This window comes from Nycticebus coucang, chromosome 17 (assembly GCF_027406575.1).
Source record: "Nycticebus coucang isolate mNycCou1 chromosome 17, mNycCou1.pri, whole genome shotgun sequence".
Lineage (NCBI taxonomy): Eukaryota > Metazoa > Chordata > Mammalia > Primates > Lorisidae > Nycticebus > Nycticebus coucang.
In genome coordinates this window covers 41,900,521-41,917,264 of record NC_069796.1, presented here as the reverse complement: position 1 = coordinate 41,917,264, position 16,744 = coordinate 41,900,521, and the positions used below count along the sequence as shown (strand labels likewise).

The 16,744-nt window shown below is 40.5% G+C and overlaps 1 protein-coding gene across 7 annotated transcripts in view; it reads right to left on the bottom strand.

Annotated features, from left to right (window-relative positions):
- ARHGAP26 (Rho GTPase activating protein 26) overlaps positions 1–16,744 on the bottom strand; it is a 464,813-nt gene that overhangs the window by 155,593 nt on the left and 292,476 nt on the right. For all 7 annotated transcript variants that reach the window (XR_008375228.1, XM_053566649.1, XM_053566650.1 and 4 more), the window contains 3 exons: positions 9,787–9,874; positions 8,215–8,273; positions 6,572–6,677 (listed from right to left, as the gene is read on the bottom strand). Coding sequence is in view for 6 of the 7 variants with exons in the window: in XM_053566649.1 (XP_053422624.1) it covers positions 6,572–6,677; positions 8,215–8,273; positions 9,787–9,874 (253 nt within the window). In the remaining variant the exon portion in view is untranslated. The remainder of the gene's footprint in view (positions 1–6,571; positions 6,678–8,214; positions 8,274–9,786; positions 9,875–16,744) is intronic.

The window sequence follows — 16,744 nt, the reverse complement described above, 5'->3', positions numbered from 1 at the left end:
TTTTCCTTTGGCTCTGCCAAAAATAGCTGGAGAAGGTCCTTTGAGAATCCCGTTCTTAGTCTTAAAAAAATACACTCTCCTCCCTGCCCCCAAACACGTAAGTATAAATCGGCCTGGAAGCAATACTTCCCACTTGTTCTACGGTCCTTCAATCAATCAGAAATAATAAATCTTTCAGGAGGAAAAAAAGAGCTAGCCAGGGAAATAACTCTCGCAGCCCATCTCCACTTGCTCTTCATGTGATTCACCCAGTATCAAGCCCCTTTTTTGGCATAAGCTGTTGGGTAGGCCAGGGGTGGCAAATCCACATGCCTACCCCAAGGCCAGGCAGGCAAGATTGAGGACAGAAGTGGGCCAGGAGCAAGAGACAAGAAGACTGTCAGGACAAGCATATGCAGGGGGACAGAGCACAGCTTTCTCCTCAGCTCCAGACAATTGTCAGCATAGAGATATGAATTTTTAAAAGTGTGAGAAACCTGCTCAAAGTTGTAAAAGAGCAGGGTGTAGACATCACCACCAGATACACATGGGGGCTGCCCTGGTTATGGGTCCCGTTTGCAACTTCTGGGTGAGAAACGAGGATAAGGGAGACAGACCGCCCATGATACGGGCAGCTAAAGATTCAGGAGGAGTGAAAGGCACCCCCTAGCAAACTGTCCCCCTGGCAAGGTGCAATGTGACACACTAAAATACAGGAACAAGCAAAAGCTATGGAAGCTCAAGAAAGTGAGAGGGCAGGAGGTAGCCTTTGACAGGCAGAGTCTGGGGAGAGGCCATTCTAGACAGGAGAAAATGAACTGCAAAAAGATGGAGCAGGGAGGAGGATGGTTGAGAAGTGATCACAAGCTTCTTCAGACTTCTGCCCAACACATATCCATGAATTTTGGGTGCCAGGTGGTAGCTGCAGGATGACAGTCATGAGAGACACAAATGAGCTTGCAAATTCCAAAATGACCCAGTCTAGACAAGGCTTTGGAGGCCATTCCCAGGGTTTTATCTTAAAAGCAATGGGGAAGCTGCCTTTGAAGTTTTTGTAAGCAGGGGAATCACATGCTGAGATGCGCAGTTTTCAAAGTTCCCTGGCAGCAGAGCACACACTCTGTGGACTGGAGGGGAGCCAGAGCTCGACCAGCCAGAGCGACCGGGAGGAGGCCTCTGCATGCAGCCTGGGATAGGGGGCTGGTCACACAGACAGAGAAAAGCACATGAATTCAGGAGACAGAAAGAGGTTCCAATCCCCAGAACTACGAGTTCAGGGTGGGAGTCAGTGAGGGAAAAGCCAGACAGACCTGGAGAATGGGGTCAATGTGGCTCCGTGGGGGAATCAGGCCACACCATCAGTGGCTCAGCAGCCAAGCAACTCGGCCCTGGCAGCCTCAGGGTGTCCGGTGGTTACTAGAGTGAACAAAGGTTCAGGAGCCAGGGTGCACGGCTGAGGGAAGGCAGCCAGAGAAGCTTACGAGAGCTTTCCATCTTCGAAAGCCATCATCTCAAAAGCACTGTTTTCTTTAAATGTGCTTTGTAAAATTCCATAGCCATTTTGTTTGGACTAGTTAATGACAAAGAAATAACTAGCTCTTCTCACGTGTTTCACAGCTTACCACTATGCTACATCTTATCTTCTAGACTCGGGGTGGAGAAAGAAGAAATATCAGAGTATCTGTCAGATATACGTAATACCAAGTATCAATGTCCACTTCTTTATCTTTGGAACCCTCTAAAGAACTTCAAGGAATGCTACTTAACCACCAGGGCTCATCCTCCTCGGTACCAAGTGTTGGCAATAACTTTACTTATAACCACAGGCATTTGCCCATGAACCCAATTCACTGTTTCTAGTTCATTAAGAAAACATGTCCTTTTTGATTTGCAGGGATGCCTGGTAGTACTCAGACTCTAGTCACAGAAAAGAAAAAAAAAAAAAAGCTAAGCCCTACCTACTCAACTCTTGATAACTTCTGCCCGTGGAGAGTCTGCACAGTTTGATAAGGTCTCACTTGCATGCCAAGCATTTGCCCCACAATATTCCTCCATGATCCTTGCAATCTACAGAATTTTGTCTACTTTGGAAAGTCACAACATGTATCCGAAGATCAAATAAACATCAGACAATTGGGGGAATGAAAAGAACAATAAGGAATCAGCAAGAAGCAATGGTACAAAAGTCAACCTTATCCTCTTTATTACTCTCTCTTACCTTCTACTCCCCAAAAATCTTATAATTTATTGTACATATGTTCACACTGCATAAGCATCTCCCCTCCCAAATTGGCCTTTTTGTTCTGTAGTTCTTGACAGACTTAGCAGACCATGCAAAGATCATTCAACAGACTTAAAGCTCTCTGTTGAATGTTATTTACCAAGACTCCTTGAAGTAGACACCGTGGGCGGCCTACTCAAAACTCTGCTTTCCTTCTGACATCCAAGCCTCCCACAGGTGGCACAGATAAATCCTGTTTGGTGTAAAATAACTATGGTGGTACCCTTCCCCTTCCCAGTGACTATTTTGGACCAATGAGATATGATACAAAGTGTACTGGAGAATGTCTGGGAAAAGCATCATCATAGCTCTTAAAATGAGACTCAGAAAAAAATAATGCCTTTTCTGCCTCTGGATAATGTGCAAGGGCACAGTGTAACATCTGGTGGCCCTGAGAAGAGCTGGCCAACACAATGAGCCTGGTGGAGCAGGAACATGGAAACAGCCTGAGTCCCTCCTGAGTCGAGAAATTCACCAACTCTCTGCATTGATTTTGTGTAATGACACAACAGATCTCCTGGTTGTTTAAGCCATTTTGAATCGGATTTTCTGTTTCTTGCAGCCAAAAGCATCCTAAAAGATATAAAACCTCTTTGGAGAGGCAAGCCAGTGCTCTACCTCTCCAAAACACCCTTGTAACAAAGTGAATGGCTGCTCCAAAAAAGGAAAGAGACTAAGATTTATTTCTCAATAAGTGTTTTGGGAAAACCAGCTGTGAAAATGTATTTTTAATAGCTATTCTGGATGTATGCAGTCCTTTGAAATCCTCCCTCACAGCATAAACACTGTAATAAAGTTAGGATGAGCCACTATGAATGGTATGTGAGGGGATATACAACATACTTGGAGTCATCATAATATGTAAACATTATGAAACTACCATGAAATGAGTCTTTATTACTCATCTACTCTTATTTCCTTCTCCAATTATCAGATTGGGATTTTTTTTTTCTTGTCCCCACCCATGAAAACACAGAATCACATGATTCAAGGGAAACACAAAAACTGAGGCTCAAAAACGTAGATTAACTTGTGCAAGAATCCACAGCAAGCTGGGAATGATTGTCTTCATGATTAAAAATGCCTTATACATGATTTTAAAACAAATAAACAAAATCATTTGCTGAAAACTAAGTATACCATAAAGTCAAACTGTAAAGACTTAGAAAATCAAAACTAAATTTTTCTTTACTAATTTAATCGTGACAACATCCCCCTTTTGAATTCACTGCTTTGAGCTTCTCCTCCCTGTCTCTAATACCCTTCTAAATTCCCATTCATTTTCCTCTCAATATTCCTTTCTCCTAGAAAATCCTTGCATTAACCCATTCTCTAGGCCAGTAGTTCTTAAAAGACTTTTGACATAATAATTACACAGGAAAAATAAGAAATGTGTATGCCCGGGCAGAGGGCTTGATTCGGTAGACCCACACTGGGGCCCAGAACCGTCCATGTAAACAAGCACCCCAGGTGATCTGAAACCATGCTTTGAGGCACACAACTCCAGACTGACTGTGTATTGGATTCTAAGATCTAAGTAGAAAACATCTAATTATCATAGTATATTTAAGCTGGAACTACAAAAATATGTGCATGGTTTCCTATAATTTTTATGTTCCCTCTGAGGTCTGAAAGAAACCCAACATCTCTGATTTGAATGTACCCTAGTAATCATTTGCTTAGAGGTTTGGAGTTTTTATCCATTCCCTTCAAGATGTTTTTTTCCTCTTTGAATGCATTTTTATTTGGAATTAAATACAAAATACCCCAACTCTCTCACCAGAACTAAAGGAAAACAATTTAGGAAAATGTTTGAAAAGAATACTTTAAAAAATACACAATACAAAATGTCTTGCCTTTGAACCAGAATCCTGAGATGCATAAGGCAAACAGTAGGTAATGAGAGAAGTAAACACTGGGTTTCCAGCAGAATCAGCCCTGAAACCAAAACTTAGGAAGGAAGCTGACCATTAAGTAAGTGGCCCAGAGGAACAATAGCTCAGGCGATATCCTAGGGTAAGTCAAAACCTGAGAAAACTGGAATTAGACAAGCCTCTTGTCCCAAGTTAACTTTCCCTTACTGCTCGATTTTAAAATAAGGACAGTGCTGTAAATGAGAACAGAGTTTAAGTGGAATCTTAGAACTCCTCTGGGTGCCAAAGAATTTTTTTCAGACCTGAATAAATACTCTTTACAGGATTCAACAATGCTCATTTATACATACTTCAAGGATATTTTAATCTAGAGACTTGAGAGTCCAAGAACACAGAATGCTGAGAACTTGAGTATGAGTGTTCTAATACTAGCTCTGACCAGCTCCCTTTATGGCACGTATACTTGTCTCTACATAAACTTCCTAAGGATTAAATGAGACATGTCATAAAACCGAAGAAAATCATCCTCGAGTTTCAAAGACGAGACATTATGCTCCAGAAATGCTACGAAATAAATAACTCCAGCAACACAACTGGTTTAAGTTAGTTAGAAGGCAAAAGTCAAGGTCACAGCTGTAAGCTGCACTCTCTAGTTGTACTGCTCCTTAGGTTAGGAACAAGGATGGACTGAACACAACAGGATTGGGGTCAGAAAGGATGAGAAAAGGAGAAAGCCATCTATAGGCTCAACTGTTCGAGATCTACCTTAAGGGGTTTTTGTATGTTTCGTTTACTTAAAAAGCAAAACAACTTGTTAGGACTACTTAAAAAGTCCTAACAATCCTCAGGGCAATTTAAAAATGAAAAAAAAAAAATGTAATAATGGCTCTCTGGATCACTATTGACTCTTGGTCTCTCTCGAACAACTTAAGCTTTCCTTGAAAAGATCCACTGGGTTCAGCTGGTTCCCAACCCTTCTCTAGCTGCTCCCACCAGGTCTGAAAGGCCTCCATAAGCCCCAAAGGCCACAAAGCAGTCAGGAGCCTCCCCACGTACAGTTGGCTGGCATGTATACCTGGAGCCTCCCACGTTTGGGGGCTTGCCTTTGAGAGTGCAGAGTTTTACAACTAATGTCTAAACCAGCATTTTTGTTTAACAAATTCCTCACTCTTGGTTTTGTGGTACAGATACTGAACTGTCATCTCATAGCATCTGGAGTTACTTTGGAAAGCCCAGCTCCCGTTACTTCAAACACATTTCATCGGGCTTCTTTGACGTTTGGGGGGAGGGCGTTCTTTTCCTATATACTTGTTCTCCACCATGTTACTTAACTATTCCTGAGCATGCAATTCTGATATGACCAGGCAAAAAAAACAATTGGTCAATAAAGGAACAACCATGGCTCTGCCCAGCTGCTTCACATCAACACACAAAGCATTCTTATTTCTTAATGAAAATGAGGAAATTATGGAAATCTTTACCGTATATAAACATTCTCTCCCCCAAAGGTGATATTAAGCACTGAACAGAAATATGAAAACCAACCACCACAATTTCCTTCAGAAGAATATCAACTTATCCCAAAGAAATAACTTAATAGTACGAGCAAAGTGGAAGGAAGAGCTAAATCTATAACTTCAGTTCAGGAGAATGGACGACTTAATGATTTAGGTTAACTATTACACTCACATGCCTTTCTTGTGCTCCACTGTGCAATCAAGAACATACCATCAAAGTCAAGGAAAGGTTAGAACACACAAGTCGTGACTGAAACAGCAAGGAAGTCAGCAAAGCCATTCAAAAGGGTCAGGCAATAGTTAAATACACAAAAATCGAAAGCCATTCCAAGAGTATAAACACTCCTAGCAGGAAAATCAGACCCCTACTGAATGCTTTGATTATCTCAGAAGGCAAATGAACATTTGCCAAAAATAATCCCTTCTTCTTTACACTTCTTCAAAGGCTTTAATACATGTAACCTTGAAAATCAAGGACCCTGTAGATAAAGTGGGGGTCTATTATCCATATATGATATATGAAGAAACCAAGACTAGAAGCTTTAGGGGGGTTGTCCAGGGCTGATTAAATGCCTTGTTATGAACAGAGTCAGCTCTAGAATCCAGGCCTCCTTATTTTAAGCTGAGTTCCGTAAACTCACAACACACTCGTGTTTGCCCTTGATCGTCATGAGAACGTGTGACTCCATCTGGTGACCTGGTCACACGGGCACTTCCCTGGCCTCCTGTGCGGAGGCCATCTGGCAGTGCTGCTGTTCTCCATTGAGGTTAACATTTCACACATTTCTTTCCTAAGCCTCCAGCATCCCTGATGCAATAGTGGGAGCAGCACACATAAGGAGAACCGAGACAAGCTTTCCTGCTGCTAAGATAAAAAATTTCTGGGGTGAGAAAAGGGCCACAATTGGTCTTAAACCTACTTTGCCAAGTGGTTCATGAGCAGCTGTAACATCTGCCGATTTTTCTCTGGGAGCCGATGAATGAGGCTGTGGATTTCAGATATCCGAGATTCCTGGTTCTCCAGCTCTGTGAAGGGAGGGAGGCAATATTTTATCAGTGTCACAGCTGAACCACTTTACGAGATGAATAATCAAGAGAAATCCAAGACAAGGCACTAACAGACCAAGGATTTCGCAAAGATTTATGACCCTGTATTGCGTGCATACTGTCTGACTGGCATGACTAAAAGTCCTTTTAATGGTGCTTTCTGGAACAGGGTTCACCATAAAAACTACCATCAAAACATTCAAGCCAAGATGATAACGTGAAGAAATGCAACCAGTCGACTGCACACTCAGAACAGAATTAAGTTCAGGAGCAGCTGGCTCCCTCAAGAGATGACTCTGTTTCAAGGAAGGAAGGAACTTTATGCACTCGTAAAGTGATAAACAAATCGTACATGAACAACATTGCAAGGGTCTCAAGTATCAAAATAGCACCTTTAGACAGCATGAGGGAAATCAGAAGAAATGCCCATTATTCTCAAGTCACATATGACAACCAACCTGGCAGAAAGCAAGCAATGGCAGATAAAATAGTTAAATCTTTCTGCCAACCTGTACCCTAAATCTTACTACCTTCTCTTGGTTGAACTTGGGTAAATGGCTTTGTTTCTCTGGCAAATAGATTGATGGTACTCATCACACCTATTTATAGGACTGATGTGAGGTTTAATTAGAGAATGGTTGCTATGGGTTTGCAATTTCTCTGAGAAAAAAATCACATGAATACCTTCTTCACTCCTAGCTCGCTCGCTCTCTCTCATGTCTTTTTCCTCCCTGTTTTAAGAGAAAACTATGGGTAGGTAAAGCCACCAGAACATCAGGTGCTACGAAATTAGGCCAGTAGTAGCTATCTGGGTAAACAAACTATAAAGGCTGAAAGGAACCAGGGAGAGGCACAAGCCATCAACATGATAATACTGTGAAGACTCATGCCAGATTTAAATCTGATAGAGAATCTTTCTGTCCCCTTATGGAAGGCCTGCCCCACGTAGACAGATTCCAGGATACTAAGGGTAGCTTGCACCTAATCCCTACGTATTTTAATACCAGTAATATGACACTAGGGACCTGGATGATATAGCTGAAGAATAATCTGAAGCTGTAAATGGAAGACATGATGGAAAGAGGACTGTGAAGTTATATAAATGGTGTCATATTCAGGGAAACATTTCCAATGCTCAATTTAGGTAATGTGCAATGTCTGATTCATTCTGCAAAATGCTACTCAAAGGCTGTAAAAAAAACCCAAGAAGTTAGGACTCCAGTAATCAAAACTAGAAAGGCAAGCTTGCTTTTTTCTTCTGCTTCCCCCATCATCCCTCTCCTCCCGAAGAAAACATTTGTGAAGTTTCTCTCCTCTGCTGTAAATTCAACATGGTAGCAAGACCCTTAGCAATCCTCCTTTTTATTCTGTGTCAGAATCTCATGAGCATGTTATATGGCCAGTTTACATGTAGAATGTGAAGGGTTAGGTAATATTTATTTTGGGATACTGACTGTTCTTTGAAATAGCAAACTCTATTCTCTTTCCCTTAGCACTGAGACAAAAAAAGACTTACTTGCTGCTTTGATGAAACTTCTTTGAAACTGGTACATCATGAGTGGTCCTGGAAGCATTCTGGAATAAAAGAGTATAGGGTAGTCAGCTTAATAATAAAATAATTATATGGTCTCTAAATAGCAGCTTAGTGACTGCCAAACTACATTACATTTCTCAAAGACAAAGATCACAGAGGAACAACTGCAACTTGGTTTCCCTATTGAAAGAGTTCTGCCATATCACCAGACATTTTCATTCTCTCTCTTTTTTAAGGATATGGGCACAATCATGTTTCACAGTCACGACTAATAGAGTGCTAATGCAAAAGTCTAGCACAACCCAAGAGATTTCCTTTTCAGTCAGTGACTCACCCATCAACAAGAGCATTTTAAGATGTGTCTGAGAAACAGGCGACTCAGTACATGTCTGCAATTACCTGAGCTTAAACTCATCTTCCCGGCAGCATGCTGTCAGAGTCGGTTCATCTAGAAACACTTGGAGAGACTTTTGTAGGTGCGCTCATGGTGAACTCACTAAGGAGTGTTGTTCCAGAATGCCAGAGGGCTAGAACCCCCAACATTAAATATGATACAAGCAAATTTTAAACTGCTGGCATATGAATATGTTTTAACTACAAACTTGAGTTTTTCCTGATAGTTCAAATAACTTCGTAACAAACTGTACATTATTCTTGGCTGAGATTTTACTCTCGGTGGATCCCTTAATTAACCTCTTAGTAAACATTTACATTACATCTCACTCTTGCCTTCAATTCCCCAATAGCCAATAAAACTTGCATCATCAATTCCTTTTCTGTGTGTGGCCTTCCTCCTTTGCTTTCCAGCCAAGTTCATCTTCACCAAACCTGCACAAAGGCTTATGCAATTCCTGATCACAGGTCTCCTTTCTATTCAAGACTAGATATGACCCATCCATGTAAGAAAACTACAACATTCCTGTCCCTCAAGGCCAGCAGAAATTTCAGTCTATTGATGACACTGACATTCAGGCTGCAGGTCAATGACCTACCTCTTAATAACCAAATTGGAGGGGTAGAGAGGTAGCAGTAATACCATAAATATGAACACAAGGAAAATAGTCCCTATGGGAAGGTAATGTTTTCTAATCTAAATGAGAAGAATCAAAAAGGAATTTCATTCAACTCTCATTTTTAAGGAACAGTATCAGCAACTACTCTATATAATACACAAAATTAGCAAAGTACAGAGGGTATATACTCAGGTATTCTCAAAAAATGTGATACAGGATTCCTGGTTTTCTTAACAGATTATTTAGGGATGTCAGGGAAGATCAGATTTTAGGTTCTGTTTGAGGCTAATTATCATAGTGCTTTTTTCTTCAGGAGCAAAGTTTCCCAGATCATTCATGTCACCCTTGCACAATGACAACCCATCAATTACAGACGATTTACAATTGGTTTGACCAGCTGAGCTAAATGCACCCACACAGAAGCTGTTTCCACATCTCAAACACCCACCCAACACTCTCTGGAGGCTGAAAATAAAACTGCTTTCTTCCTGATTGCATGATAACTAGCTGGCACCTTGCCCTGCAAATGGAAAGTCCCTACCTTAGGTAGGTCTTCAGAGCACTAGTGATGGTCTTTATCTCCCAGTCAGCACAGATATCTATTTCTGTCTCAGAAGCTGTCTTGGGGTCTAAAAAGAAGAAAAAGATAATGCATAAGGCAGAGAATAAAAAGTAGCTAATAAACATACACACATAAAAGCATCCAACCTTCTCAGTAACCGGGGAAATACAAATTAAAACAAAAATGACACATATTTTTACGTATTAACTTCTGGAAAATGTTTAAAAATCCAAATATCTATTGCCAGTAAGAATGCAGTGAAACTGATCCTCTCATAAACTGCGGGAGGCAGTAAGATAAAGGCAATAGTTTTGAGAAGCAATTTGGCAATATGTATTAAGGGTCTTAAAAATGTTTATATCCCCTGAATCCGTAATCCCATTTCTCACAATCTAATCTCAGGAAATAAGATAAAACATGAGAAAAGTTACAGATTCCAGAAATGTTCAGCACATACTATTCTTTATAACATTAGAAAAAAACAAAACGAAGACAGCTTAAATGTCTGATAATAGAAGAAAGATTAAGTGAATTATAGCATGTCTACCTGATGGAATATCTGCTATTAATAACAATTACCATAAAGCAAAATGGAAAATGGTTATATTGAGTAAAAACAAAAAAACAAAAAATACCAAGATATAAAAGTTAGTGAGAAATTCATATGAACAGAAGCTGAAAGGAAATACTCTAAAATTAAAATAGTGGTTGGGTTAGAGTGGTGGAATTGTGGTTTTATATTTTCTATACGATGATTTTATTCCATTACTTTTATAATTTTTTAAAAACTGCCTGAAACTCAGATGTATATAATGAGAACCACATAATTATATTGGCTCCTCATAATTTCTTCTTTTAGCTGCTCTTGCATAGACTTTTAAACAAATGCATGTGTTTTACATGAGTGTGTGTTTAAAAGAATAGAGATCATTCTCACAGCCTCCCAGAGTAGCAAGAAGGAAGGTAAGAATAAGAGGCAGAGGTGGGGGAGTATGAACTGCTTAACAAAAGCCCATCTTCTCCCTGGTGTGGTGGGTCAGGTCACATGCAAACTGGAGGGAGGACAGTGGAGCCTTTCTGTCCCTTTAAGGGAGAATTCAGCTTCCTCATGTTGGCTGAAGACTGGTTCTGTGCCCACCAGCTCCCATTCCCTTTTCGTTCTGTGCAGGGCTTCATTTTCAGTTGAAGAGCTTCCCTTTTCCTGCTCCTTCCAGGGGTGGGGAATGAGATTGAGGAAAGGCTGATAAAAAGTATATCATCTCTGTGGACCTAGTAACCAGCTGAGGGATGGCCCAAGACCTAAACCAGCCTCATCTGAGTGAACTTCAGGACTTTTCCAGGAGACCGGAGAAATGACATTTCCTATTTGCTGGGCTTGCACCTGGGAGGTTCTGTGACTGCCAGCTGCCACCAGTTAGAACCTGAAAGTGAGTTCAACAAACCTTGGGAGATGGTGGGTCCTCAGCCCTGGCATTTGGCCATACCTTCTTACTCATGTGAGATATAAATTCCTTTTTTTCTTTTTAAGCCAGGTTAGGTCAGGTTTTCTGGCTGTTGGGTTTTTTTTTTCTTCTTTTTTTAAACAATGCAAAGAGATCTAAAGCATAGATAGATACACCAGGTAGAGAGACATCACTGAACTGTCTCTTTATGGACAGTCTCCAACAGGCATTCTGGGACATCAACTAAGAAAAAGATTCCTCTTGCCGGGCAGGCATATAGCCTGTCAGCTGGAAAAGGAGAATGAGTCATAGGTGGACACAGTACATTTTCTATTTACTGGGAAAGAACCCACTTTCATCCTCGTAGGAAGAGGCCACTTTCATCCTCGTAGGAACGGCTTAAGGACTTACGTAGGGGCATAAGCCCAGCTGGTACCTACGGCTCTGTGTATACTCCCTTGAGCATATATACCCTGGGAGACGAGAGAAGGAAGGATCCCAACTCCTAACCGTGTGGCTCCTCAAAGCAAAGCACCTGTGTGATGTTTGCAGGTGACCTTAGGCAATAATGAAGTTTTTCATATCACATGAAACAAATGAGAAAAAAATCTAAAGAGCATAATTTAATTTCTGGGGCCACAGAATGGTATAATCCATAGAGTTCTATCACAGTAAATTTCTGAAGAATTCACAAAATTTGACATCCCTAATACCCCAAAGTTCTACGGCTTTAATTCCCTGCTTTGAAATCTTTCATACCCTAAAGAAGTGTATGAATCAGAAAACTTTGCTTAGCATGACCTTTCTTCCTTCCTAACCCAACACCCATGGAGAGCTGCCACGCTGCCCAGCTCCTGGATGTGAGACAAACGTTACTGTACATTTTTCTGAGGAATAAACTAACTTCTACCCAAGAAGGGCGAACATGAAACTAAACAAGCAGCAGTTGGCAAGTCTGGGAGTTGTGAACTGTTCCATGAACCACATTTAGCAAACTAATGATTAGCTTCCACTTATTCAGGCTCTGTAACCATAGGAATATTGCGTAACATTATAGAGAAGAGAGTCAAATTACAGCCAGGCTAAAGGGCTTTTTATAGCACAGATGAGGCAAGGCTCATTTTAATTCATTTAATATCCCAACTAAATTGAATACAGCCTCCCAAGCTACCCCATTTTCAGCCAGGGCTGCCAATTTCCACACCTCCCTCCTGATGCTCCCTCACTTACAGAAGCTTCCTGGTGGCCTGAGGATATGTGGCACAGACATCACGTACAATGCTCTGTATCTCTCCACCGTGGCCCCTAACCACTGTGTGCTTAGTAAAATGGATCTAAATGAGAGGAGCAGCCCAGTATACAAAAAGGCACCATGTGGGGGAAGTGAGAAGAGCATAATCTCCTCAACCTACTGCCACATGAATGCAGAAAATTAGGAGGCACAGACTGGAAGCGATGGTTATAAAGGAAGGTGGTTTTACAAAGTCCAACTCAGTCGGTCCTAGGGACCGCAGAGTCTGCTATCATGTTGCCTACAAAGGTAGTGAAGGACATTTTGGAGGAAATGATTAGCAAAGTTACCAACCTACTCTTGAATTTCCTAATAATACATTATAATAGATGCAAATTAATTTTGTTCCTCTTTAACTGGTATTGTTAATATAGGCACATGTCAAAAAGAATCTAAAAAACAGACAAACATTCAAAGGTAAGCCTTTCCTATGGTAAAGGCAACTGCTAATGCCAGTTTTTTTTTTGTGTGTAGCCCATCTCTAACAGCCTGCAGATACACAGGCACACATATGAATACATATACCTTTCTAAAAACAAAAAGAAGAGCACATTATGTAAGTTATTCTGTGCATTACCACTTTCACTTAACAATACCTTGTTGTTGTTGTTTGAGACAGTTTCTCACTCTGTGGTCCTAGAGAGCTGCGGCATCATAGCTCACAGCAACCTCGTACTTTTGGGCTCAAACAATCCTCCTGCCTCAGCCTCCCCCAAGTAGCTGGGACTATAGGTGCCCACCATAACACCTGACTACTTTTTTCTATTTTCAGCAGAGACAGGGTCTCACTCTTGCTCAAACCCATGAGCTCAGGCGATGTACCTACCTCAGTTGCCCAGAGTGCTAGGATTACAGGCGTGAGTGAGCCACTATGCCCAGCCTCACTTAACAATATCCTAAGAAACTGTTCCATATCAGCACGTAAATATATGAGGTCTGACAATTAAGTTCACAAACTTATCCTAGAAGAAGTGATACCTACCTCATTGCTAAATATCATTATGGTCACCTTGGAAGTACTCCCTTTGGGAAGTTACACACCGAGCACCTGGTCTACCCTTCAAAGCATTTTTGAAATTCTTTTTTCTGGAATGAACAGAAATGACCAGAGCTGTCATCATACAAAGGTCTGACAATTAAGTTCATGAACTTACCAATGCACGCTTCCAGTGGCCCCACTGTACAAACCACTCAATAAGGTTTCATAACCTTGGTCTATCAGTACCTCACAGCTATGTTTGTGTCGACACGTGGCAGTGTCTTGCTGAGAGGCTTTCATTATTGTCGTTGAGTGTTTTTGTGTGCCATACAACTAAAACTAATGGTCATTCCAGAAAAAGAATTCCAAAATTGCTTTGAAGGATGGACTAGAAGCTGGCATCACTGCATGGTGTCTCAAGGGGAGTACTTCGAAGGTGACCATAGCAACACTCAGCAATGAAGTACGTAGTTCTTTTTCTAGAATGAGTTCACGAACTTAATTGTCATACCTCTATATCTATTTATTCTGTGTGTGTGTATATGTACCATAGTTAATTCAGTGTCCCTTATTAGAAATTAAAGTTGATTCTTGGGTTTTGCTATGATAAACAATATAAAACTACTGTTTCTTTGCACATATCTTACCTGTAAAAATAATTCCTGAAAGTGGAATTTCTGAGTCAAAGGGTATGTGCATATCCCTCAAAGATTTAAGGGGTCAGAGGGCTACCACCTATCACATTCTCCTGCCCTTGACAGAAACACAGAATCAAATGCTTTGATCTTAGCCCAGTGGATAGGTTAAAAAAAGTTTTCATTGTTTTAATGTCCTTTTTAATGAGGAGGAAAATTGTGAACCCTTTTATGTGTAAGCCAAGTTTATTGAAGTATGCTTACCATTTCTAAAATGTTGACTTCTATGATTTCTGACCGCCATATACAATCGTGTAACCACCACACAATCAAGATGTAGGTAATTTCCACCACTCCATTATATTCAATCCTCTCCTTCCAACCTCTAGCACCCAGCATCCACTTTCACATAACATAATACTTTTGAAATCCACCCATGTTGTTACATGTACCAGTACTTCAACCCTTTTATTACTGAGTAGTATTTAATGTTTTGGATATGCCATAATTTGTTTATCCATTCACTAGTTGATGGACATTTGGACTGTTTTCAATCTTGGCTGTTATGAAAAAAGCTGCTATAAACATTTGCATACAGGTCATTGTGTGGCCTACATTTTCATCTCTTATGTAAATAAATACCTAAGAGTAGGACAGGGTAAGAAGGCTTAGGAATGGGTTATATGGTAATTCATAAGTTAAATCCTAAAAACCTTAGTTACTTCCCATATCTGGTGCCTGAAAGTCTAGAATATCCATAGCCACTTCTGTTTTGAGATCCAAAAGCTCTTAATGGCTCAAATCCCTGTCTTAGGATAGCCTGTCTGACACATTCCAATAGGCAAAGGTGGAGGTGGCAGCATCAGAGAGGAAGGTGACCTTCTGTCTGTGGTCTCTCTTCTTTGGAAACTGGGAGTTGTGGTTATAGCAGCCACCTCCCTAGCTCTCGGGACCAATGCTTGGTACAAATAGTCTATTATCTCCTGGTCCTGGTGCCACTTGTCTGCTCTCCTTTACTGGAAGTAAAATTGGAAGTTTGTTCTCTGAATGGCTCCCCTGTTTCAAGCAAGCTGTAGTTTTTAAAGTTTGGGATTCTTTACAGTCATTACTATGCAAGTTTTTTAGGTCTTAGAAATCATCATGATGAATATTACTTTTGGATTTCTTCAGGAAGAAGTCTTTGACTACTTTTACTTATGCCTCTCTGAGAAAAAGTGTGGGAAATGAAGGACACAGAAAAAAGAAATGCAGACATTCAAGGTTCTGGAGTGAGGAGGAATAGTTTATGGCTGGAGCAGAACATGGGTGAGGCATGTTGCTGTAATTCTGTGCTTTAAAGTACTGCTATACAAGGTATATGTGTAACACCTTCCTTGTGTTCTCTGTTGTACTAGCTCTACTTTAAATATTAGGGGAAAGAAATGAAAAAGTTATAGGACATGATGAGAAAAATAATCATGCTAAATCTTCATTCCTTTATCATCATGGTAAAACAGTAATAAAACGAAAGAAGAAAGAAGTATACATTTGGAATAGCATAGAAAGTTGAGCTCCCAGTCAACATTCTCCTCAGAGGAAAACGCATTTGGGGGAATGACGTGATAGGTGGTAGCTCTCTGCCCACCGCAAAGCCTCCCTGGGGAGGAAGACACACCACTTCCCACTCCCCCTCCAGCACACGCACTGAGTGATCTGGTTTCTGAAGCAGCAAGAGTTGGCAATGAAATCAGACTGGGGGACAGAAGTGAAGAGGTGGCCCTTTATGGTACTGCCGGCAAATGAATTCAGAAGGAGGAAAAGTTCTAGAAGCTATATGAGAGTGACAAGGGAAGAGCCACAGCATGCTTCAGATTAAGCAAGAATAAACCACTTCTCCCAGGACCATGGCCACATAGCGGAACCAGGAGAAATCCATTCAGCCTTACACGTTCACACTAAATGAGAGATTTAGAAATGCCAGGAGTTGGCACAAATCATATACAACAGCCTGTCAATCATCATATAAGAGAATGATTCTAATAGGATTCAGGAAAATAGCAATAGAAAAAACAGAATCTGTCCATAGTACACTAAATAGCAAAGATTTATAAACCCATCTGTGTTGAGATTTGATTACACAGAAGATATAAGAGCTTATAAAATATTTGTTGGCATAAAATACAGAGACCAAAGCACTCAGAAAAATAATTTGAAAAACACTTGCTCAATACAAACAAAACTTAGAAAAATATAGATGCTGTGAAATAAGACATAAAAAGAAAACCACAAACAGACTGAAATAAAGAAGGTGATAGTTGACAAACAGAAATGAAAAGAGCTAAATAAGTTAGTGAAGACACTGAAGAATTCAAATACAATATTAAAATCTGTATTATAAATAGCAAAATAGTAATAGTCGGCCCAGCAGAAATTGAAGTGAGTGATATGAACATGGGGACAAGTTTGAGAATTTTTGCTACAATGCGAAGAATCAGGAGAAAAATCTTAGAAAGGTGAAAAATGAGGATACCTTTTTAAAAGAGAATTGCAGAAAGGATTTTATCTTTAGAAAAATATGTGCAACTCCTTCAATAGGCCCCGATATGCAAAA